Below are 27250 nucleotides of genomic sequence, written 5' to 3'. Positions count from 1 at the left end.
ATTTTGGTATCAATATTATGTACTAGTTTAGCTTTTCTAAAAAAATACTTTGCAAATGCTTCTTGTTCTATGTTCTAGAACAGTTGAGCTATATTATACCTTAATGGTTTGGTTGAATTTTCCTCTGAAACCCCTTCTGGGGGTGATGACTTCAGTAATGGGTGGGACCAGTCTCCATTTCATTGATGGTGATAAATCTGTTTAGATTTTCTCTTTTCTGGAGTCAGTCTCAGTCAATTATATTTCACTAGAAAAATCGTCCACCTCAACTACATGCTTACATTTATTTGTACAGAGGTGAGTAAATTGCCACTTGTGATTATTTTATTTTCTCTGTATCTGAGAGGTTATTTCTCTTTATCATTCCTTGTTTTATGTATTTGTGTTTTTGCCCTTTTTTTCTTGATGAGGATAACTAACAAATTATTTATTGCCGTTACTCCTTCATTTAGAAAAAAAACAGATCCTAAATGTGCTAATTCTAATGATTTTCTGTTCATAATCCATCCCTTTGCAGTTCTTTATCTATGTACTTTTTAAATAGCATCTTTAAGCTCTTGTATCACTGCTTTGGCTCTTGTTTTTTAGATAAAACTGCTTCATTTTTAAACAATTCATGCCACTACGTTGGTCATAGCTTTAACTTGTTCCCTAGCAACGTTTCTTTTGCTACATTTTTTCATATGCTATTTTTTAAAAGTTTTGCGTAGCTCTCATAGTGATTCCTTTTTTGATTATTACTAATTTTTTAGGGACACGCATCCTTCCTGGATCAGTTATTTGCAGGATATGTTTGTGGCAGTGGCGGCCATGGCTTAATATTACCAGACTAGCAGGAATTCTCTTCTGAACACCAGGGTGTGTCACCCAGTGCTTCGGCCTTTACTTCTGCCTTATCAAGAGACGCTCTGCAAGCTGCTCTCAAAGCAGCCTCTGGCTCTCTTCCACCTTGCCTCAGCAACAACGTGCTTTCCACGGATGTGGATTAGTTATGTAATTTCTCATCCAGTTCTGCCTTTCCTACTTCTCAAAATACGCATGTCTCAGAGTTGGTCCACGGAAGCTCCCATCACAAACCTTCACACCCATGCCCATTATTGCAATATCTTTTTTGCCTTTTGTGGTGTGCCTCTTATACTGAACATCAGTGCTTCATCATCTATGCCCCAGGTCCATGACCGTGGGAATCATCTCTTGGATTCTTCCCTGTTTGATCTTTACAAAATAGTGATTTAGGCTTATGGATGTCTCCTGGTTAGAGCAATTACGGAGTTTACATTTCTTTTTCTCATTCTCCATAACGCTTTTGGTGAGTAACAAGAGAACGGGGCAAGCCTTGTTTTGTGCTTTCATTTCAAAACTGGAAGATGCCTACCAAATTGATTCTGAGAGGCTACTTTCTCCATGCATTTTCCAGAGACACTGGTTTTACCTTTACACAGATGCACATGGAGTGGTTAACCTCCTTGCATTAGAAATTTTTCCCCAACCCAATCCCGCTAGCACAGCCAGGACAAAAAAACTGGTTCTTAAACAACAGTTGGAAGCTATTACTTCTTTCAGATATGCCTAGACTGCTTTTTGGCAAACTAGTACATTGTTTCATTACCCTCCCTGTACGTCCAAGATACAGAAAGCAGGTGTAAATTGTACACGTGGCTTAAAATCTCACCTGCTTTCATTCAACTCAATAGAAAATAATAAATCACCGTATTCGCAAAAAGAAACCAGTTGACAGAAAACAGGCTTATTTTTATAGCACACCCAAGATATATAGGGACTCATATATTTACTCAGCTATTTTAAAGGGCTTACTACTCTTGCTCGCTCCCTGGACAGCTAAATGCTGAGTTGCTAAGTTACTGGTATTTGACATCATCTCTTCCCTGACATGTCCCAGGTTTGACAGGTTCCCATGATTCACTGGGCCAGTCACCTCGTTACCCACGTTACTCATTTACCCAATGACGTCTGGATAATCATTTAAAATTCACATCATACACTAGCTGCAAACCCCCAGATTCCACATGAAAATATTTAAACTGCTTTACAGGCTCTAAGTGCATTTGGAAGCCCGCTGGATGGCTTACCTACATTGTTCACATAATAGTTGTTATAATTAAATTTAGCATCTTTCTTCTGTGAGAAAGGAGGAAATGATTACTGGGAGGCAAATAATGGGTAATATCTCTTATGGGCTAATTTGGTTCCATGAATAGCTCACCTCACACATGCATGCTATGTATTAAGTCCATTAGTGCTCTGAGTTAGCTTCAGAAAAGGTAATACTCCACATAATTTACCCAGTCAAGGGCATTTTCACCTGCTGACAAATTTACATATTTCCCAATGTCATTAGGTAAGAACTAGTCATCAGAATAGCAGAGGGTGCAATCATTAGTTAGTCCGTTTATTTGACTCCATCAGTGTTAATGTTAATTATAGTCTAAATTATATTTAGCAGTTGTTGTCTTTCTTGGATGGAACACTATATTACTATTTCAAGAAACTATAATTTTGAAAGTCCACACCAGAATAGGATAGATGCTTTTTGAATCATCCTAGGAGGATTAGTATTTAAGACGGCTATAGAAATAGAAAATCGTTTGCATGATTCCAATTTGAACATTATTTATACATTAATTTGACAGGATATAAAATCAATTGCCTAATTATTGGTTAAATTTATCAAAGAAATTCTACTGAAAGGTGCTTGATTATGCTGCATAGTTATGATAATATAATCAAAATTCCTTTCAGACGTAATTGTCTGATCAATTTTGCTCCCCAATCCATTTTTTTTCTCACTCTTAAGATGGGCTTTTTCATTCGTTTCCCCTTTAAAAGTAAAAACTAGCAAGTACTGTACATGGTCGTCCTCTAATTATTTGGTAAGTTCTTTCCACACTAAAACTGTGCACTTAAACATAGACCTAATAAGCAGAATTGCCATAATTTAGAATGCTGTAAACAGAGATCACGCTGCAATCAAAAGAGGTGCCCATGCCGGTGTTTACAAACCTGATCCATATGGCAGGGAGAGATCTGTAAGACGACAGTTTATCAAATCAAGTTCCCTAAACCCTAGCTAGCAAATTCAGCATCCCTCATAAACAGTGAATTACCCATACAGATGTTTGCTTATGAAATTATCAACTACGGAAGGTACTTAGCTAGGAAACACAATCTGTTCGGCGTCAAATCTAAGAGAAGTGCTGTATCTGCATTTGTGACTCTAGAAAGGATTTAATTGATAGTCTGTTGATATTTTTAAGTCAATTCTTGCTAAGAACAAATAAATCATACCACTGCAGAAGAAATAATCATTGAACATCCATCCTCAGCTAGTAGCATTTAGTGCAGACTGCTCTCCTTGGCTTAACTCTTCCAGAAATGATTACTCTAGGACCCATAAAACCCTGCAGAGCTAGAAAAGAAGCCGCCACTGCGGCCCAGATTATTACATATGAGCAGCTTAGGAATCCCTCATATGACAGATGAATTGTAACTGCAGAACGCCATCACTAGGGCCAGAGTTATTATTATTTTTCACTTCTGTTTGTACTTGAGGGTAGCTTGAGTCTAAAGAGAAAACGGCATGCTGATGGAAACAGGTACGCAGGCTGGGCTGGGCTGCACAGATTGCTGCCTTTAAGTTTCTGATCTGTAAAATTTATAATAAGCAATAATATACTTGACAAGGAGCAAAGCCAGCTGAATTTCCACAGCTTGTTTTGTGGAAGAAGGGCAGGTGGCAGGAAAGGTGTTGTGGGCTGATGAATTCTGGTTTGTTGGAGAAACTACGTGGAATTATTTTGGCATAACTGAGTGTGTAGGAATTAAGGAAACAACAGAAGCTGAAGTGAACTGTTGGTTGATGCCATTGTAATGTTACTCATAAAAGAGACCCGGAGCTTGTGAAATAAGGATGGATTCAGGTAAGCCAACAGGAACAGAGAACGGAAGGAGTGGGCAGCATGAGAATTGTTAGAGCCGGTTGTTTGCCCTGAGGGCAAATTACTCAACCTCTCTGGGTTTCCATAACAAGTAACTAATAATAAAATCTTTTAGTTCTGTTGTGAAAAGTAAATGACATAATGTACTTAAGTACTCTGCCTGCATAAAGTGGCACATTACTACTATTATTTTTTTATTAGTAGCAGTAATTTGTTATTGTTATTATTTTATTATTTGAAATGAGATTTGAAAATATTCAGGATGTCCGGAAGAAAGAATTAATTCCTAACACCGGCTCAAATTTTGTTGGTTTGCTGGTATTCCCAGTTCAAGTTGCTAGAAGTAAGTCTGCCAAGCATCTGAGGCAATTTTTTTTGAATCCAGGGCTTTTCACTGTAGGTTTGTGACAGGGTGGTTGACAGGTATAGTGCGAAGCGAAGACCAGATTCTCCTTGTGCCTCTGCCATATACAAGCCTCACCCAGGGTGGCAGGTCATGTATAACCTCTCTGGGCCCCGATTTCCTGAAACACTGGGTTGGCCAAAAAAGCTCATTCGGGTTTTTCCATAAAAGCTTCCGGAGAACCCGAACGAACTTTTTGGCCACGCCAATAATAAGGGACTACCCATGGTTCCTATGATCAAAATAAGATAATGAGGTTCAAGTACTCTGAAAGGCAGTCACGTGCTAGAGGGACATAAGTTCGTCATATCAGGTCAAGTCAGCCCCAGAAGACCAGACAAGGTGGGCTCCCGGGTAGAATGAGAACCAGAAGCGCGTGGAAAGAGAAGTGGGTCTGAAGGGGAGAGGCCAGTCGTGTCCTACTTGGTCTGTGCCAATGTGTGATGAAGTGGCTTTGCCTGCTGGGCTGTAGAGGGACAAAAGGGGGACTCGGGGAGGTGGGAAAGTTGGGCGAGCCGACAGACGAAGCTCTCTCCCCGTTACACATGCCAGCGGTGTGTACACATTACAGACTCGTTCACGGCGGAAGAAGGGGGGTGCAAGGGTGCAGAATGACCCCCCTGTTCTCCAGACGAGGAAATTGAAAAGCCACACAGCTAGGAAGTGATGGAACGTCAGGACCAACTGGCGGCCAGCTTTTCCCACCCCTGGGCCAGAGCACCTGCCTCTGCAGAGTCCCCTTCAGCGAGGGAGAGAAGATGACCTCGCTCTGGACTCTGCTTGGTTGGAAAAGCACTGAGGGGGTCAGGGAGAGGAGGCGAGAAAGAGGAAAGGTATCTCCCCCCTCCGCCCCCGCGAGGAGGAGGCAGATGGGGAGCAAGGTGACCGACAGACTTACTGTGGGATCGTCTGCAGGGCTCCAAGGCCCTCAGACAAACAGGAACGTGAACGTGCCATAACAAAAATGTCCAGCAAGCACTCTGTTGTGCCGTGTAATGTGGTCTATAAAATTTTAAGTAGTAGTCATAAAATCTGAGGCATAGACTTCAGAAAGCTGATTTTTATTCCAAGCATGGAGACTGAAACATGTCATTCTTAAATAAAGGAAAGCCCACTCATTAATGGTATTGTCGAGAAAACAAAACAAAACAAAAAGCCCAGAATTCTATACAATGTATAGCCCTTCAAAAGAAAAAAAAGAAAAAAAAAGCCCATTCCCCTAGATTCTCTTTCAAGAACAACAGAAAGACTTTTGTTACTTTCTCAAAGGGAGCTACCTTTTATGAGCTTATTAAGGCAACTACTTCTTTTCTTTGCGCGTTTAAGTGACATTCTGTTGTTTCTCTAAGTGGCTTCTCCAGCAGCCTGGAGTCGCCAGCCTCTGCCAGGTGTCCGGCCGGCTCCCCTCGCTCAGTCACTGTGTGGGCCACCTAGGCTCCAGGGCCAGGCTGCTCTGAAGTGGAGAATTCCAACTGTCACAAATGAGGTGGTGATTCTGAAACGGGTCTGGCATTCCTCTGGGGTTCAGAAAAGACCCCTGACTTCATTTGGAAAAGCCAGACTACTGTAGGGGCTAGAGGAAGAGGTTTCTTTCAGCATCGCCTTTCTTTGAAAGGCAGGTGGCCAAGACCCTCACAGTATTTGGTGTATTTGGTGCATCTGCACCGTCTCCACCCGATGCGGGATGCAGGGAGCAAGCGGCTGGGTTCCGAGGGTGCATCACGCTGTGGATTTCATGGCGGCGGCCCACACTCCCCCCGCCCGGCCCTTGGATCCCAGGGAGAGATGACGGAGGGGTTCCTGGACTCTTACCGAAGTGGCCAGCACGCCCCTAACTCAGATCGTCTCATCTCTGATCAGAGGGATGGGACTCCTCTCTCTAACAGTCAGTAACAACGTTCTTGGGCTGAAAAAGGTGCACGAATATCCACAGTTGGGGAAATCAGGTGCCCGCTCAGCTCGATGGTAAACAGGTTTCTACTCCTTTTTATTCCTTTGGCTGCATTTTCACAGGGTTTGCTTCCAACACTTACCAGGGAGAGTGTCGGGGGAGTTGGGGTGACTTGGGGAGGTGAGGAAAGGGGATGAAGAATTTCCCCCGGCACAGAGATGGATTTCTTGCCCCAGTGGAAAGCCAGCATGGTTTTCTCCTGGCCACACTGATCATTTCTCATAGTAAAGAGCATCGAGATACCGCTCGGCAGCTTATAAGGGAATTAGGACAGGCGTTATTGTCCTCTTTTACAGACAAGGAAGGGAGATTCAGAAAGATGAAGTTATCTGTCCAAATCACAGAAGTGACAAATGGTGGAGAGAGAACTCACTCCCATGACTCCTATTCTTCATATACCGCAACGCCTTAGGATGCCAACAGCCAGAGACGGGACATACATTTCTCTGCCTTGGCTTTGGTTTCTCCTTTTGGTTTAATCGTGTACTCTGGGAGAGGTCATTGCTACCTTTTGCAGCTCTGTGCTGCCTCCGCGCCACTCTCATGCACCAGTTCACTCCCATTAGTACCATCTCCCACAACTTGCCACCATTCTCAAGTCTCTCCTCGTCTCCTCCCCTCCACCCTGCCACTTCTCATCCCCTCATTGTAGGCCACAATCTCCATGACCATGTCCCATCAGCAACATAGCAGGAGGCAGCAATGAGGCTGACCTGAGATCCCAGAGAACAGAAAGGCAAAGATTGCGGGTAGGATGCTTGAACAGGAAACGTTTCCTAAAGGAGGTGGTGAGTCTCTGTTCAGCCCTGAAAAGAAAGACTCAGAAGGACGCAAGAAGGCGACAGAAGCTTGGTGAGATCAGGAGACTAGCTTGATTAGAGAGCAAGAAGACCAGGTAAGAAATGAGACACTCCCGGAAACAGAAGAGGAATGACTTTAAACAGCTTAAGCAGATTGACTGCTTCATTATTAAAAGGCAGAGAGATAAAGGTTTAAACTCACCCGCAAGATTTCTTCAACACAGCTTGGGTCACTGGGAAGGCTCACCTAAAACAAAATGAACAAAAAAAGAAAATTAAGCATAATCTAGTTATTCTCAGAAAAGCATGCTGTATAATATTTTACCCTGTAGGAAAAATTGTAAAGGAAGTAAACATAGCTATACATGCGGTTTTTTCCCCTATTAAATACAAAGCAGTAAATATCTGCAAACGGCCAATTTTGTTTTCTTTTACTGAAGCAGTAAGACCACAGTACAAGATGCAGAGAGGGCCTGGCTCTGTCACTGACTTGCTCTGGGACACGGAACCATCCTCCCCTGTCCCCCAAGCTTCACTTCGCTCATCCACCCAAAGAAGGAGCTCGCCTTCCTGATCTTTGAGGCCTCTTCCACCCACTGACATACTTTACCATGTTATTCATAATCACAGATTTGTAAAAGAGGACGCCTATATGAAAACACTTCTGTGATTAATTGAAGTCCCCTTTTAACTCAGGAGTCCAATCAGATGCCTACAGAGAGAATCTCACAAATATACAAAGTGAATGCCTTGAGCTTTTTTCCTCAGTGTGACACCTTCCTAATCAATCAAAATTCAAGCAACTAGCAGAACTGTACCGAGTACTGACTCTGCGTCTGGCACATGCCCTTTCCTTCAGGAGCTCCATAGTCAGTGAAAGCAAGAAGCCAAATGCCAAAGTGAAACACCAGCTCTAAAGCTGTGCTTGATGAGGGACCTGAGGGTGGGACCACCAGCTGGAGGAAGGTCTACCAGGTGTGATGTCACCTGTGCAGGTACGGGCATCCCCCAAACCTTCCAAACTCTCTCCTTCACACCTTCACCTGCTCCACGATGGCAATCTGATCACCTCCACTTCCCTCCAGTTCCAGTAGGGAGACCATTGGTCTCTTTCACTCACTGCCTTGGGAGGTAAAAGGCCAGTCCTGTAAAGACAGCACTGCCAGAGAGGCTGTAGGTTCCAGGCCTCTCGCAAGGGCAATTAAGTCCTAATCCCCTAGTTACCCTGATAGATTAAGGTGTAAACACAACTATATTTGAGGAAATGGGGAAGAGAATATGGCGCCAGTTTCCCTCAATCTTAAAAAATACATGTTACAATCATCAGTAAATCTTAAATGAGCGTAACAGTCACTACTGTACATACATTTATTTCAACCAATATTTATTGACTACCTTGACTACCTACTCCATGTAAAAGTCCCTGCTCCAAGCAGCATAAACTCCCTAGTGGGGATTAGAGAGTCAACAATAATGAGGGGGCCATCCAGCCTGGGTTATCCAGTGTGGTTCCAGTGTACACATGTTATTCTGCTGTCATTACTGACAGTGTCCCTTTTCACCCTCAAAAATGTCCTGATTCGGACGACAAATTATACAGTCACCCTTCCAAGAACACGAATACTCTAATACTGAGCGGAAAGAACAGGAGAAGGAAAGGCTGACAAATTGCCTGGGCAGACATGGTAAAGAACCTTAAATGCAGGCTCCTGATAGGGAACCACACGTGGTTTGGTCTAGCAGAGATCATTCATTCATTCATTCAACAAATATTCTTTGAGGGCCAGGGACTGTGCCACCAGGCTTGTGATCGGCAAAGACACAATGGAAAGAAGCAAAAGGAGACACAGTTTCCTCCCTCACGGAGTTTGTAGACTCAGGAAGAAGGCGGGTGTGAAGAATCACATAGGTAATGGACGATTGTTACCATGGTAAGTACTATAAAGCAGAACATCCCATGGACACCAGTCCTGCAAAATGAAAGGTTCCATGTCCAAAAAAGTATGGGAAACGCTGCCATCCATCCCCCTCTTGGCAACCCGTGATGCAACTTAAAGGCTCTGAGACACCTATGTAATTGGTTTAAAGCAGCATGTTCCCAACTTTTTTGACTATTGATTGTTGGGTTTTTAGTTTTCATGTGTTTTTTTTTCCCCAGTTAACAATGATCGCCATTCCATAGAATGGGTGTTTGCAGAATATACACTAAGAGAGGCTGGTCTAACATATTACAGGATTACAGAACTCAACTGATTATTCTTAACATCAAATAAAATCTCATTCCAAGGACTTCCCTGGTGGCGCAGTGGTTAAGAATCTGCCTGCCAATGCAGGGGACACGGGTTCGAGCCCTGGTCCAGAAAGATCCCACATGCCACGGAGCAACTAACGCCGCGAGCCACAACTACTGAGCCCCTGTGCCACAACTACTGAAGCCCGCGTGCCTAGAGCCCGTGCTCCGCAACAAGAGAAGCCACCGCAATGAAGAGAAGCCACCGCAATGAAGAGCAGCCCCCGCTCGCCACAACTAGAGACAGCCCGCGCGTGGCAACGAAGACCCAACGCAGCCAAAACTAACTAAGTAAATAAATTTTAAAAAAAATCTCATTCCATTGCTCAAGGCTCTAGCAACCGTATTTTCCAAGACAGTTGTTGAACTTCTAACATATACCTTCCCCAAACACAAAGGTCAAAATGATTACAGCCAAGACTTAAATCTTCAGTGTGGTTGTCACACTGTATTTGTTGGGCTGCCCAACTCTCAGGAAAAGGTCTTTGTTTTCCCTTTGCCACACAAACACACAAATGTTAATTCTGAAATAAAAGTGGGAAAAAAGTTATCAGCCACATGCAGACACAGCGAGAACATTTGCCTATGAGTCTCAAAAGTTGGGTGGGAGGCTGGTCCTTCCCCTTGGGAACAGGACTTCACAACCTTACCACCCCTCTGAGTTCCAGTTCGCCCAACTATAAAATAAAACCGAGTAAAATAAAAGGACGATAATAGTAATACCTGCTCCTTTCAAATCTCACAAGGGTTTCTGCGAGCAGCAAATGAAATAAGGTATGTGAACGCGCTTTGTAACCTGCAAAGCCCCTCATGGTGCGTTGGGTCATTAGCCCCTGCCCTGCTGGTCTCCTCACTGCTTTATTACGAAGCCCAGTCTTCTCGTCTGCACGAGGTAAGATCTGACTCACTCTTGCCATCCGCAAATATCATCGCTACACCTGGTATTATAAATATCCGTTTCCTTATGGGGAAATGCTGTCAAAATAGAAAGAGTTGTGGACTCTGCGGAAGAACTCTGCCGACACGGACAGTCAAATAAATATGCATCCATACCGAGGGTGCAGATTTTTTTTTCTTTTTTAGAAAATACTGGAATCCAGCATTGACATGGAGTCACCAGTCCCGCAAAGTCATCTAGCCCTGCCCCGCTGCTCTTTTCACCGCAAGACAACTCATTTGAGCCGCAAGTGGTTTTTTTCCCCCCCTGCAAGTGCTTTTGAATTAACCAGCGAGCATCTCCTCTGTGCCTAGAACAGTGCTGGGCGAGGGGGGTCGGTGACACAAAGAACCATCAGACTTGGCCTCTTTCTCTCGGAGTTAAATGTCTAGATGGGACGGGAAAACAAACAATTGAGACCCACTGGGACATACATTGTAAGGTGGTGACAAGGGTAATAGGATCGCATTCATTCGCCCGTCCGCCTATTCATCAGTTCTCCCATTTACTTCTTTAGACAACAAATCCTGATTGAGCTCACACTGTGCTCAGGATGGTGCCAAGGGGAGGATTTAAAGACACCGAAGACAACATAATTTCTGCCTTCGAGACTCCACGCACATTGGGGGAGACAAACATTTACAGGGGAAACAGACAATACGGAACAGGAGGTCTGACTTGGGTGTCAGGGGTACCTACCGGGTTCACGGACAGAGCCATGTCCGACAGGAGGTCCCAGCCGCCGAGGTCCCCCTCGCAGTCCTCGGCCCACAAGGGGGTGAGAGGCCAAGGATCGGACATGGCCGAGCAGTGCCGGGGCCACCTGAGGCCGCTGCAGGCTCGGAGCCCCCTGCGGGACGGCACCCAGGTCACTCACGCTGCGCTCTGGGCAGAAGCCGGGCTCAGGCTGGGGCTCAGCCCCGGCTGCCTAGTTGCTCTGTCTGTCTGTCAGTCTGTCTCTCACAGTCCCGTCCTCTCGCAGGAACTATGGAGGGGTCACTCGGACAGGTGTGACAGGAGACAGGAGGAGAAGTAGTGGTGACACTGGGATTAGAACTGCCGCCTGACGAGTTGCCAAGCTGCCGCTTAATTCCGGAGCCACCTTCGCCTCCCTTTCAATGCACTCTTGAGTATTCAGAGAGTCCACAAAGCGCAAGTTAGCCACTCAGAGCCGGCAATCTCGTGCATCCCCCTCTCCGCCCCCTCCTCCGGGAGCAGAAAGCGAGCTGCACGCCGCCCGGGGAGGCTGTGCTCTCACTGCTGGCCCCAGACGACCCTCTCGGGCTGGGCACGGATGGGGTCCTCTAAGGGCCAGGGAAGGCAGGCACCCATCGGGCAGGTGCTGAGTTGACTGAGAGCCCTCCCGAGTGCCTACCCTCTCGGCGTGTGACAGTGCGGGCTGCCACCCCATGTAGCCACACGGGGACCACGCGCAGATCAACTGCCTGGTGATAAAGACATATCTTAGGAAATAATCAGGGTACCTTTAAATCATCAAATATTCAATTAACTGCAGCAACAATAAATGAATTGCATAGGATGTTTTAATCATTCTGGAATTAATCAGTTTGGAGCATACTTCTTGGCGATTAGGGTAATACAAGATATCAAAAATACCCTGATTGTGGCATTGAGAGACACTGATAGAGAACACGAAGATTCATGTAAAACATTAAAAGAATCATGATCATCACATGGTTAACCCAGTAGAGCGAGATGCGTGTCTCTGAGTACATTTTTATTAAGTGATTGCGAGGGAAAAGAGGTCTTTTTTTTTTTTTTTCTAAAATCACCCTGAAGTTTTCCCACAAAACCTGGCCATCTAAGTCCACTATTCTAGGCATGTTCCACCTTGACAAAGACTTCGCCCAGTAAAACTCACAAATTGCAAGTTTAATTGCCAGTGAACGCTTGGATTCTCCTAACAAGTGCAAGTGACACTGAGTGACACATCACTAACACCAAAATCCATGCTACCGGCCCAGTTAAACAATATCCACGACTGACACCGCTGGCAGCTTCCAAACTTAATTCCATTTGTATTTTCATTAACAAATTGCCCCGTTCATCCCCATGACTGACTGACCAGACAGAGATCCCCTGACACGGCATTACTAACAAAATGAAAACTCAGGTTATGATATTCTAGTAGCAAATGAGTTTTCCGGCTTTTTAAAATGTTTAATCCCCATCATCGGTCATTTGTCCAAACAAGTAGCAGCAGCCTCTGAAGTTCCTATTTGCACTCGCTTTGAGACCCCTTTATTCCACCCCCCCCCCCCATCCAGGGAGTCCCCGTTTTCCAATTTGGAAAAGGACGAACCCAGTTCAGGTTAAGATCTTTCTGTCCCTTGCTTCCTGCCTCACCTTAACCCGTCCCTATTCTAGTTTGTATTCATGAGTCTATGGTTAAACGGGAACAGTTAACATAAACTGCAGACAGAAATCCTCAGGTGATATAACTTTAATCAAAACAAAGAAGATTTCACAACAGTTACATGGTACAGCCAACCAGCTCATATTCCCATTTCATTTTAATACAGCAAAAGTCCTGGGTGTCCAAGGAGTTGGTATTTAAAATACTGCTGCCGGCTAATTTTTAAGGGTGTCACATGGTCAAAATACCCCATGGAAAATAAGCTAATATTCACCATTCACTCTAAGAAAAGAAGCAATAAAAAAGTAGAGCATGATAGCCCCCGCTCGCCACAACTAGAGAAAGCCTGTGCACAGCAACGGAGACCCAACACAGCCAAAAATAAATAAATAAAATAAATACATTTTTAAAAAGTAGAGCATGAAGATCAAAGGAATATACCACTTGCCATTTTAAGCCAAGTACAGAAAGTGACCCTGTGTCTAGAACCTTACATGGAACTAAAGCTAAAAAGGAAGACTCAGCGATCACATTTTATTTATTTGAGCAAATCAGTGAGATAATTTACTGTGTTTTCTGAGGGCATAAAGGGGTAGGGGAAAGAGCATGGGCTTTGAAGCTGGAGAGACTTGGATTTTAATCCCAGCTCTGATACTTAACTTGCTTTGTGAACTTGGTCAAGACACTTGAACTTCTCTGAGCCTCTGTTTCTCTGTCTATATAAGGGGAATAAAATTCCATTTCGAGGACTGTCGTGAGGTTGAGATCAAGTGAGTCATATAAAAAAGCACCTTAGCCTGGCAGTGGGTGCATCTGAAGTCTCCATCAACACCTTTTATTCTAAGTTCCCTCTAAGGCTCTTGGAAAGTTGTCAGCACCCTGAACCTTGGAACCACTGAGTACATAGTTTAGTCGCCTTGGAAATTGGCCCCCATGACATCTTGCGAATGTCGCTAATTATGAAACCCTATTCAGGGGCCCAGTCTCAGGCTGTTCCATCTGGCGGCTCTCACTGAAGGTGACAAAGGAGGCTGGAGATGGGACTTGAGGGGGCAAGACAACAGAGAGCGAAGGGGGGCTGAAGGGGAAGGGTGGGCGATGCGCTTCATTATGGGGGCAGCTCTCCGCTGATTACATTAGGTATGGGCAACGGCGGAATGCATATGCAGAAAGGCCCATCATCAGCGGAGAGGACCTAATGGCAGATGGAATTTGAAGTGAAGAGTACTTAATTCAGTGGGCTCTGAATAGCCATTAGCTCACTGTTCATTTATTTGGTCTAATAACTAGTTTCTATAGAAGAGTGAGCTATAAACGGGGAGGGGGGGGGTGAAAGTCTTAAAGAAAAGTACGGTACACATCTAGAAAGATTACCCTAAGAAACCAAGAGCCCTTCTGGAAGAGGCTGGCTGCCTGACCCACATTCCCCCAGGACGCCCTGCCTCTGGCCACCGGAGCTGGGCAGGGGCGGCTCTGGCGGCTGCCGCTGCCAGTACACACATGCCCGAGCTGTGCCTTCTCTGCGGCGAGGCTCCCCAGGGACGGAGCCCCTCCTCCCACATTCTCCAGGCTTCTCGCCCAGATGCCTTAATCCCGCTGCTTTCACTCAAGCTGCATTCTCCTCCTTCTCTTTGCCGGCCTCCCAGACTCCGACCCAACCTGCTTGCCCCTTCCTGCCTGTGCTCTTCTCAGCCTTCTGTCTGCTCTCCGTGTCTGCCCTACAACCCAGAGCCCTTCCAGCCATGGTCCCTGCCTTTTGAAATTCCTAGGCATGCCTACGACTCCTCAGGGCCCGCGGGATACCCACTTCTGTCCCATCCAAGTCCTAGCACCGAAACCAAGGACCATTTAAGATTAAAGTCTTCATTCCACGAAATCCCTACTTACTGCACTCCCATTAACATTAATGGCTATGTTGTGTGCAGGTCCATATGTAGTATCGACATCTGAACTTCAATTCTCTACCTCCTACACATGGACCATTTTCTCACTGATGCTAACTGTCAAATCCCGGGTACATTTCCTCTTCTTCTGCTGACGGTTTTTAAATGCATGGGAAACGCAAACCGATTTTTGTACTAACTAATACAAACATGAGGAAAAGAGTTATTTCATGGAGAACTATATTCAATATCCTATGATAAACCATAATGGAAAAGAATACATATTAAGAGAGAACGTATTGATATGTATGACCGAATCACTTTGCTGTACAGCAGAAATTAACACAACACTGTAAATCAACTAGACTTCAATAGAAAAAAAAAAACATGAGGAAGAAGGCAACTCCTATACAACATGTAGCAGACATGTACTATAGGCCTCAGCTATAAAACTAATTTCACACCTTAGTCCTCCTAAGATGAAACTGAACCAAAAGACCATTTACAGTTTCTTTTGTGAGGAGTCCACAGTCCAGATAGCATGGCATATGATGTATCACACATCATGTACTGCAAAGCCACCCCTGAATCCTTAGGAGTGGCTAGGAGGACAGGAGGAAAATCAGGCAAGCATGGTGTCCCAGAAGCCCAGAGAAGAAAGTGTTTCAAAGGAGAAAGCAGCCATTCAGTAAGATAAGGATGCAGAATCGGTTGGGTTCGGCCGATCCTAGGCCATCTGGGCCATCGGCCGCCTTGGACAGAGCTGTCTCAGTGGCATGCTGTGGATGTGAATCTCACCTCACCGAGTGTGCTGAGGAGAGAGTGGGAGGGGCGGATGCAGGAGGGAATGAACAATTCCCGCTGTGACAGGGAGCAGAGAGTTGGGGTGATAGGATGTGGGGACGTGGTGTCGAGGTTTTCCTTTGTATTTTAAGAGGGATGGTACTAAGGCATATTTATATACCAATGGGTATAACTCAGTGGAGAGGGGAAAAAAAACGTATCGCAAAAGGAAACAATGGATGATTGTAAAAGCAAAGTCCTTGAGAAGGAGCGAACAGATTAGGACACAACTGGAGAGACTAGCCTGAAAGAGGCACTTCTGGACACTTCTTCCATTGTAACGGGAGGGAAGGCAGAGTGCCTTAGGTACCTAAGCAGTTGGGTTGGAGAAATTAAAGACGAGAAGATGAGGGGGTACTTGTCTGATTGTATCTATTCTTCAGTGGAGAACGGGGCTGGTTATTGGAAACGTGCGTAGAAAGGAAAGGTGGAAAATGGTTCTGTTGGAGAACAGGAACAGGGGTAGGCTAGGAAAGCATAATAGAACTCTCTGGCAATATTTAAGGGCAAGAAAGAGCGAGCTACCGTGTGAAACACTGAAGGAGATGCTGTCTATGCCCGCAGTATGGAGATAAAGGAAGGAGGAGGTAGGGGAAGGGAGACAACTGGAGGCCAAGTAGCCTCTGGTGATTTAGAAGGAGGTGGCACTCTGCTCCCCACTATTAGCTACTGCACTTTCCAACACTGATTAGCTTAATTAACCACAGTTCACAGTTCTCCAACTGCTCTGATCTATAAGGGGCTTCATTCTGAATGGAACAAACAGAGCGCCCAGGAGCAGGAGTAATGATTTTCTGGGATCCCACAGTGGTGACTCTCCTCAGGTGACCCACAAGCCCGGATGAAGTGAGGCGCGGGGCCTGAGGAACGCCTCTCTGGGGGCTAAACGAATTCAACTTTGTCCCTCGGGAAGTAGAGAACTCCATTAACCCGTATCCTCCTGAGAGAGATCATCGCTACATAGCATTGGAAGGAGTTTCCAAATTGTTTAAAGAAGCGCTGTTTTTAATCACTTAAATATTTTGTCCTTAAGAAAACTTTTACACATTTACTATGTTAGCAGGAGACATTTTAAAATACGATTATCTTTTATAATACATCTTGGATTGACAACTTCTAAGCATTTATGGTTTCTAAAAGATACAAGACTTCCTCACCAGGGGAAAAAAAAATGAAGTGGGAGTTCAGATTTTTCTGGTAGCTCCTGAAGACATTGCCGCAGGCATATTATGGGGTCTTAAATTACGTGCTGTAACCCCATTTAGAAAAGAACCTTTTAAATATGTATCTTTGCCTCCTATTTTCTGAAAATCTTTCAGAAAGGAAAGGTCTTCCCTTGACATTCACAATCCCTCACCCTAAAGAAACTCCTCCCGTCTTCTTCTAAATACATAGCTAATGACTTAAGTGTCTGCTTTAAAACAAGAAACCCAGATTTCAGTTTGATTTTGCTCTATAGCTACATGTTCCTTAAAGCAACGTCAGTGGAATAGACTTTACAAATTGTACCCATACATGTCCTCAATAAAAAGGTGACAACAGAATACACTTGATAGAAAGTGTCCCCTCTTTCAGACTAACCTCTAACGAACTTGGCGCCTTCTTGACTCTCTAAATCCTGCACTTAGGATTGTCTTAATTGCCAGTGGTTGACACCGCGATGCCACGGAAAGAGACCTACAATTGCTCTTCTCTGACAGTGATGATCCGAGAGAACAAGCCCTGTGCACGGGAAGTGAATCCTCGCCAGCTCCCCTATTATTTATAACTCTAATTAAAACACTTTTATCTATTAATGCCAAGCGACACTACTAAATATATTCAGGGAAGTTCACATTTTTTCTAGACTTCTGAAATCTCTCAGATCTGCGCCCACTTACATGTGGTTTAACTGCTCACTAAAATGAAACGATAGCTAAGAATAACTCCCTTCCATTAGATTTATAAATCTCATTAATTAATTCTACATCTCCAGTGGTGTAGAGACCAAACTCAACTGCAAGATCTAATTAAAGAGAAGTTAAAAAAAAAAAATGTTAAGAAACAACACTGAGATTGAAACACAGAAGTAACTGTTTAGCCTCAAATTAATGAGGCGCTATGCTAAGCAAGCATGTCCATTAATCCCTAATGAGGATTTTAAACACATTAAAACTTCCTAATACAAAATGTTTGCCTTCCTTTTATCCAATAACAAATAAGCCAATAATTTTCTGGCTCTAAATGACACTGTTAACTGTCACGGCATGTTTTATTTGACAAACCCTCCATTCAAATACTGTAAAACCAATTAATTTGCCTGCTGTGAAATGTGTTTCTTGGTAGCTTTTATGTGATTTTTTTTTCTTCTCAAAGGAATGTAAATAGGAGGTCAACGTAGGTGGCTGGTTTTGCTTAAAAAATATGCCACAGTAGCTATAGGTTGTCTCTCCTGTTTGCAATTCAAATGAGTTGAAAGACAACCTTCATTTTCAGGTCACAATCACAGACTGGTTTCCTGATAAGGAAACCGTGTCAGAGTAATAGTTTGATTACCATGAAGAGGATGTCATATTTGAGAATGGAGAGTTGGCAAAATTACCACTTTGTTCGATTATAAATAATGCTTCACGACCCTGGCCCTTACCGACCTGGCATGGTTACCTATCTCCTGCTTCATCCAGCCCTCCCCCAAATGCACCTGCGTGTGTGCCCAGGAAATCGCTCTCTAAAATTCGAGTTTATTCCTGATGCTTTTATTTGAAAACACCACGATTTGTTACACTTTTTTGTTGGCAGAAAAATCAATAGAAGAAACACAAGAAGTTCCTGTTTCTTAAACTTCCCCTGGGCCTTACTTAGTATCTCCAGTTAGCTTGAGAGATGGCCCTAAGACCCCTTCTGCCCAGCATTTATGGGACACTCTGAAACACTTGGCTCATAGAAGGGCATGGCACTTTTCCAGAAAATCACCCTGCAAACACAGACCCTCGACACCGTGTCATAAAGAAAGGGTCTGTGACATTACGTGTGGGCCCGCTCTGTGGAGCGTCTCGAGCCCACTGCCTCATACATTGAAGACCAGAGAGGGAATGATACAGAGTCCCATGGTTTATGGAGCCAAACAGTTTACGCCCATTAACAGGAAGAGCATATGCAGGACACCAACGATCCTAGCTTGTCTCACATCCACATGAAAACCAGGGACTGATTATTTCTTAGCTGTGAAAGTAAGCAAGATAAACAGACACCTGGCAGGTGCTTATAATTCCAGGTACAATGACAACACCTTACTGATACAAATAAAATACATCCAGTGAAATAACCACACTTACTCCTGACCGGGATCAATGTGTTGGGGTATTTCCAAACTTGGTGCTTGGAAAATCTGTTCACGTTAAGAAACTTGTCCCAAATGGAAAATATACATTGCATTCCCACTACACACAGTACAGCGCACTAGGCATTATGGGAAATTCAGTAGATGATAAAGAATTAAATGTCCACAAGGAACATCTACTTAAGAGTAGACAGGACCTATATACCAAAAATGAGTAATGACAGTACAAGTTAGCACATATTTTCTGATCCCTGAGTCAGGCACATGGGCAGAAGGGGGATTTTAGTTTGGGGATGACATGACTTAGATGGCCAAATATGGGAATGTCCAGACTATCTAATATGGGGAGAATGAAAGTGATTATTTCAAATCAGGACTCTCCTAGAAATCCCAGACTGTGTAGTGACACTACTTTTAAGAGACAGATGAATGGCTTTCACAATAACTGTAATAGGAAGTCACAGATGAAAAAACTGTCCATGGCTCTGGGGTGATCATGCAAGGAAGTGGGACTTGACCTTAATTTCGAATAAGAGAAAAGATTCATATAGGTAGTGACTATGGCACTGTATGGCTTTGGGCAAGTCACAGTCTCTCTAGCTATAAAACCGACGGGTTGGCCTAGGATCTAGTATCTAAAGCAACTCCAATCTGTTAAAATGAGTCTATCAATCTGTGGTCCAAAGCAAATTAATTTCAAAACTTGAACTTGTGTTCACCAGCTGATCTCTAATTAAAAGAAGTCTCCAATCGAAAATGAAAAGCTATAAATTTCACAGGCACAGAGCCTGCACGATCTACAGAAGTAAAAATGTCAAGCCATCCTGGCAAATATTTTCAAAATGGCAGCAGATAACATGCTTTAGGACTTCAGTGGAAACATTAAAATGTGGACAGTTCCATTTTTCATATTAGGGAGACCACTATGACAATTAGATGTCATTCTCAAAAATAACATGTTGGCCACAAAGACAGAGTGCCTCGATCGTGTGAGGGCTTCTCGTTAAGTTAGAAGTTCTCGCTAAACGGTAGTGAAAATATAATCGGTACTTGGCTAAAAGTCCATACACTTGAAGCCAAAGCATGTAGAAATGGCTCTGTTTGAAAAGACTTTGAAAAATCCCATAATAGCTCCTACATCTTCCGTGTTTAATCAAGATTTGGGAATGTACTGAGACCACCAGACATCAAGTGTGCTTGCGACCTTTTCAACTGTCAGACCAGATAGATTTTTATCTTATGTGAACCAACCCAAAGCCTCAAAGGTGCAGTGCCAGAGCGTGAATCCATTTCACTAGACAGTCATTGAAATTATAATTCAAAGTTCAACTTACTTTCGCATTTTCTACCACAATACTTTTGGCAGCCCAGGGCAGAAAGTCAAAACCTGGTTTCCAATGGAGACCACTTCCAGTGGTTTCTAAATGTTGGCAGCAAGAATTCCTTCTTGTCAGAGAGATCGGCAGTCACTGGCTTTCATTAATTTATTTTCAATGACTGCTGCTCACTCTCAGGAAGGCTTTCTTTACCTAAGGATGTTGACCTGCTGTTGGACCCCATCAGAAACAGACACGAAGAGACACTGATATATTAGGAGATCGGGAGATTCCCTCCAGCGGCCTTCATAGACTCCACAACTTCCATTTATTCTCACGGAGGCCATGAGCACAAAAAACAAGATTTGTGGCGAAGACATATAGCTGGAATCCATAAAAGCTCCCAACACAAGATGAATAAACCCAGCGATATATATTACACTATAAAGTGTTATCTGAAGATCTTTACAATCAGTTTGAAGGTCTTTCTTCATTCAAACGAATTATCATAAAGAAGAGGAACTTTTTAAATCTAAAATGATATACCAATTTAGATGATGCGATTACAAATACTTACTGTGCATTTAGTTGGGTACCCAAAAGGCTCTGGGCTGAGGGCTGGCTGTAAATAAACATTTATTATGATCACACTGATCTTGAAATTATCTAGCTGAGCACTTAGGTATACTTATAAAATGCATTTCATTAATTTCTAAATGTTTTGTCTTTGTTTTACAATATGTGCTCAAAAGGAAAGCACGACACCTTATCAGGGTGCTACAAGGCTTTTAGGCAGCATCTAACATCTATTTTGTCAAGATAAGCTTTGCAATTAGCATTTTCAAGATTCTCAGTTTCTCGTCTCTATAAATGATAATCTAACCCCCAGTGAGATCTCCTTAATCCTTAATGTGAAGATATTAACCCCTTAATTCAAAACTCTAAGAACAGCACCCTGGTGGCATATGAAAACAAAAGGGAATGAGGCCATTTATATGAGGGCAATATTAAGAATATGGTCTACTGTTATTGTTACTAAGACCAAGGCTCAGATACATAATTCCTCGGACGTTTCGTCCTTGCTGGGCTACAAAGTCCTTTCACATCCTCTCTGCTCCCCACCTGCCACCCTGTATCATTTGTTCCTCATGACAGCCCTGTAAAGTAGGCAAAGAAGATACAATAAGCTCCATTATAAAGATGAAAAAAATCTGGGCCCTCAAAAGGTTACATGACTTGTCTGAGGTTTTATGGCCACTTAGCGGTGAAGACTAGCCCCTAGGTTTTCAGCTACCCGATCCAGTGTGTCTTTTGCTATTTCATGCTCCTGGTCTATAAACATGGACTTACTCAGAGTGCCCAGTAAAGCCTGAAGAATTCAGAAGCCAAGTTCATGAACTGCAATGAAGGTTCCCCCCCTAAGATGAGAGGATACTTATCTCTGTTATAGGGCAAACAATGTTATCCCCGATTCCAAACTGACTACCAACCGACAAGGCCAAAAAACCCTGATGGCTTACAATGAGACCTACAAAATCGCACATTGAAAAGTTAAGGGAGGAGGAAGAGCATCTTGAAGGAACGTCATCTGTAGCATCATGACTCAGGGTCTGGGCGTTGAAGAGCACCTGCTATGTCACTGGTAGACCAGCTCCTTCCTCCGGCCAGGCCTCCACAGATGCTAAGCACTGAGAACTCAGGTTCAACACCGAGGTCAGCACCTTGCTACTCCGATACTTGACTGTCCTTTAGCTTTAGCTCTCGGCCATTTTACAGCCAACTGAAGGAAGTTCCTACAGGTTCGTTGGCTGTCCAAATATGCCGTGAAAACTGGCCTCCCACGAACACCTGAACTCAGTGTTGATTTGAGGAGTCATGAATCGGTGGGGAAATGAGCTTACCAGCGCCAGCCTCTCCAGTTGTTTTCTAATCTGTTCGCTCCTTCTCAAGGACTTTGCTTTTACAATCATCCATTGTTTCCTTTTGCGATACGTTTTTTTTCCCCTCTCCACTGAGTTATACCCATTGGTATATAAATATGCCTTAGTACCATCCCTCTTAAAATACAAAGGAAAACCTCGACACCACGTCCCCACATCCTATCACCCCAACTCTCTGCTCCCTGTCACAGCGGGAATTGTTTATTCCCTCCTGCATCCGCCCCTCCCACTCTCTCCTCAGCACACTCGGTGAGGTGAGATTCACATCCACAGCATGCCACTGAGACAGCTCTGTCCAAGGCGGCCGATGGCCCAGATGGCCTAGGATCGGCCGAACCCAACCGATTCTGCATCCTTATCTTACTGAATGGCTGCTTTCTCCTTGAAGCCCAACATCCTCTTCCTCTTTTATTGTTCCATTCAAGGAACGGGGAAACAGCCAAATCGAGCTGGCAAGGGCAACCCTTCCATCCTGAGAAATCTGGATACTGAGAGTAAGATGGGCACTCTGAAAAAGGACTGCCCCTGACAGCCATTACAGGTAGATAGAGGTAGATAGAGGTCAGAGCATTAAAGCTCTGACCGTGATCTATTAAAACTGCTGAAGGGCAGAGAGGAGAGGGACCAGGTAAGAAATGAAATAACTCTATGATAAATGTGTCATCTGTCCCATGCGAAGCTAATGCTGCTGGTTCCTTCTCAATGGAACACTTTTCAGTTGCTTGTCCAGTAATGGATACATTCATCTCCTGATAGACTCTTGACAGAGAAAGGGCCCTAGAGGCTATATACTCCAACCTCTAACGTGCAGCCCATTTTAAAGGATGAGGACAAAAGAAGTGCAGAGAGGTGAAATGATTTGCCCAAGGTCACACAGCCATGTGAATGGAGGGCCTGGGACGAAACTCTGGTCCATCGGGCTGAAAAAGCCAAGTTTTTGTAGTCTTGGCTTGACCACTGCTTACATAGCTCCTATGACAGGGGACTCATTATTTCCTGATTCCATTTCATTTAAGTCAATTTATTTCAATTTAATGAAGCAACTCAAGAAACTCTGAGTTCCTTCTACTGGAAGATCAAATAGATCTATCCACACGGTACCCTCTATATTCTGTTGGGCAGTGAGGACAGGGGAATTGTGCCTTACCTTACCTCTGAAAACGGTATCTAAGTGCAGCAGCTCTTCAAAAAAGTTTAAATAGTGTGAAGACATGGTGATTATTAAGACTGTGATGAAAATATTATACGTCCAACAAAGCAGTGGGCAAGCAAGAAGAGAAGACACAGAAAAGGGAAGTGAAGTCTGGCACTTTTTGATATGCTTGCTCTGCAGGCATCCAGCAGTGCAGACCCCACCCTCCCCTACCATCACCACCAAAGGCTGGACCATCAGAAAGTCAGAATCCAGCTTTGCCTTGAGCCAGTTATGGTAGGCAATAGACTGGATGGAGCTCCTACTTAGATTCTTTGGCTGTAGAGCACGGTGTGGTTCACTGGGATTAGGGGTCGTGGTCATTGCCTTGGCTTCCATAGCACCGTGTTCAGTCTAAACAACTGAGCCAATCAAAGCAAGGAGACAAGGAAATACAAAGTCAGCAAATTGGAAGCATTGAGAAGACAAGGTTGGATGAATAAACCCGTTTTGTAAATTATGATTTAAGCGCAGAAAATAACAGTAATTGTTAATTTCTGGAGAGACATGCACTGGAGCAGCTGCAAGTGCCCCCACTACCGTAAATGATCAATCCCTGACTCCTCTCTAAGGATGTTTATTTCAAAAGTGAAATTTGGCACATTGAGTGCTATTTCTGGAAGGTTAGTCAGTCTCTTGTCTCCTTCCTTCCTTTTCCTTGTCTACCCAATTTCACTAATGCAGTCCTGACACCCAGCCCTTAAATGGAAGAGCCACCCCAAAGGGGAAATGATCGGTTTTAATGGGGCTCCCTAATTATGCATTGCGGTATATGCCATCATCCAAACCCTGACCTAATAGCAACCTCCAGGCCTAGTCCATCTAGACTCTAGAATGAACACTTGGTGGCAGCTGCCCCCAAGGCACACTGACTACCACCTGCAGACCACTGGCGTTTTACATAATTATTTTCACAATGCTTACTATACTAAGTTCAAGATAAGGTGCAAAAATGAAAACTATGTGTCAACAAAGCCTTTTGTTGTTATAGCTTTAGTGTTAAAATGGTCATATAAATGGCTATTGTTCACAGAAATGTTAGTTGAGCACTTAACAATGGGCCACTTAATCGCCATGACAACACTATGATGTAGGAATTATTATCCCCATTTTATAAATGATGAAAGTGAGGTTCAGAGAGGTTAAGCAATTTGCCAAAGGTCACACAGTTCAGATGTGATAAAGCCAACGTAGAAAACCCTGTCTCTCTGACTTCAGACCATTGTATAAGAAGATTGACTCCCAATTGTATTATCAAAAAGTAAGGGATGTAGTACCCCCTATTAAAAATATGTGTTATGCTATATTATTTTCACTTTGCAAAAGTCTTTTGTTGTGCCAATGTAACATAATGTAGTGAACATGAAAATACAAGTTGGAATTCACTGAGCCTAACTTTCCCATTGTTCTGATGAGCATAAGGTTATATATACCAGACTCTGTAGGATAAACAAGCTATCGTGATTATTTCTTTACACTCACAACTACTATGGCCTATACAATCACTTCAAATTAATCTATACAAAGTACAGTGTGTAGCTCAATGAGCTATTTCATAAGCTCTCAAAGAGAAACTGATTAAAATGGCCATGAGAGAATTTGGTGCCATTTTTCTTTCTATATAACAAATTAAATCAAACCAGAAGGTAAGATTCTGTTGAGACTGCTGAATAAAGACAAGTAATTCAGGAGGGAAAGCTTAAAGAAAGATTTAATTGACTTGCTGTGGGTTTCTGTATTTGAAACGTTGGTGTTTGTAAATGTGAAATATGTATGTAACAGTGTATCTAGAATAAATATACATCAGCCCACAAATGATACCTAATTTTTCAAAGCCTGCCTTTCTCACACGTTCCCTCTAATGGGTTCACTGCTAGTTTGTTTAATCTGTTTGGCTCTAATCAGAGAAAACCTACTCTTTTCAGTATTATCATCACTCACAGCTTTCAAAGTGAAGAGATCTTGTAGTCCAATCATGTTTGAAATGCTTCTTTGACCTTGATCGTGGCCAAGCTGACCCTCTGACAACCAGTTCCACTCTTTGGTCAATTCAAAATACCAATAGACTTGTATTTCCATCTCTGTTTCCGGAGCTCTAAGTTGGACAATAAATATGTCTCATAATGGTCCTGCCTAATTCTATCCAAAAGAGGGGATTTTTTTTTAATGTATGGTTTACCGTGGGAAGAGAGGGGTGGCCAATGGGAAAGAACCCTGCAGCTGAGGTCAGAGGGCCCTGGTCCTATTTTTCTCTCTAGATCTCTCTCAAGTTCTCCACCTATGAAATGAACAGACTGGAAGAGCAGGTATCTCCGATTTTGCAGAGCTTCCCAAAGTAAGATTGCTGATCAAATAGATTGACGATACTGATAATCAGTAAGACTGCAAGTCATTTCATAATAATCTACAAGTAATGATTCCTTTTAGGAGGGTATGTTATGCTTTCATCCAGAACAGCCCATAAAGGCTAGACTATTAGGCCTTCATTTTGTCAAGGCAACTTTTGAGAGCCTCAAGATACATCATTTGAACCATCCCTATTTTCATTCTGGTAGTTGGGGGCCATTTTTCACACATCTGGCTGTGTGTCTTGGGTGAATCACCTCTGTTCTCTGGGCCAAAGTCTCCTCACTATGAAATAAAGGGGTCTGATTCTCTCTGTGGTCTATTCTGGCTCCTATATTATATAGGAGCCTATATAACTATGATTCTTAAGGACTCATGAAGTTTTATGGTGAAATCATCACCTTTGGCAATAACCAGTATTTCTGTCCTAATTCAGGGGACACAGATCCTGTTAGAATGGCAGTATGATCAGCCAGTGGGAAAACAAATTGGGGCCATAGAAAACTTAAACCCACCATCCTTTTACTGCATCGAGTTCCTACTCCTTTTCTGGGGTCTAGATAAGGACTGCAGGAGTAGATTCGTAATTGTCTGAGATAAGGCACGTGTACATATTTTTTTTATGAAATTGACAGACCGCATCTCTGTAGAGGCAACATGTTCTTAGGATACACTTCAAAGCAATTTAAAAGCAAATAACAATCATTTCAAGAGAAGACAGAAAATCATATTCTTCAGTAGTTCTGGTGGGAAATACACCATCACAGCTCCTAAATTCATCAAGAAATTAATGCCTTCCAGGAGTGTCATTTCCCTCTCTAGAACATATTCAAGTGGGTGTCACTGAGTTCAGCCTCTTTGGTAAATATGCAGGAAGTTGTATACATGGGCACAATAATCTGGGCAAACACACACATGACACACAGGCAGTGCTCATAAATTGTTTTAATACGTTGAAAAAAAAAAAAAAAACCAGAATAAACATTGCAGCTTAAAACCTGAAATAGATGTAAATCAGTTTTTAAAAACCAACTGAGTAATAGGTGAGTTGTTTACTCTGAGAGGCCCTCCAGGGCTGTGCCGTCACATCCCCAGCCCCCAGACTGCAGGAGCTGATGGGGGACACAGAGCAGAGCAGCCGCTGAAACAAAGAGGGCCTCATTACCATGCCAAGCACAACATCCTTCAGATGTGATGAGAAACGTGACTGAATGACAAACTGGGCCTGGGGAAATTTCAAAATATGACCACCCAAGCATACAGAAGAGGGGGGTGAGGACAGGGGCAGGACAGTGGGAAGGTGAGCCGCCTCTGTACAAAGAATGACGGTTTAGGCCCCAGACAGAAATAGCGATGGCCCCTGGGACCTGCAATCACGCAGATTTTATATGAATAGGGATCCACACAGACACAGTTCTTGAGACGTGGCTTTGTGGAATGACTGAAAACAGAAAACCTAATGGGAGAACGGTGTTCGTGCTTCATTTTTATTGCATTGGGCCGTTTAAGTATGCATTTTTACACACCATTCAATACTGCTTTCGAGTGAGAATAAAAGCAATTGCCACCTGTGGATAATTCTGACAAAAGAGAAACAATCGCTGAAGTCTCCCTCCCACCCCGCCCCCTCCCAAAATGATTTTTCTGTTATGTCTAAGCCAGTTAGAACGTGCTGCCAGAGGTACCGGAGCTGTGCT

General features: G+C 43.5%; 1 protein-coding gene across 1 annotated transcript in view; it reads right to left on the bottom strand.

The window, feature by feature from the left end:
• Positions 1–27250, bottom strand: part of AFF2 (ALF transcription elongation factor 2) — a 482377-nt gene that overhangs the window by 181227 nt on the left and 273900 nt on the right. The window contains exon 4 of the mRNA XM_068532924.1: positions 7313–7357. Within this exon, the coding sequence (XP_068389025.1) occupies positions 7313–7357 (45 nt within the window). The remainder of the gene's footprint in view (positions 1–7312; positions 7358–27250) is intronic.

The sequence above is a fragment of the Eschrichtius robustus genome, chromosome X (assembly GCF_028021215.1).
Source record: "Eschrichtius robustus isolate mEscRob2 chromosome X, mEscRob2.pri, whole genome shotgun sequence".
NCBI classification, from domain to species: Eukaryota; Metazoa; Chordata; class Mammalia; order Artiodactyla; family Eschrichtiidae; genus Eschrichtius; species Eschrichtius robustus.
This window is presented reverse-complemented; position numbering and strand designations above follow the sequence as displayed.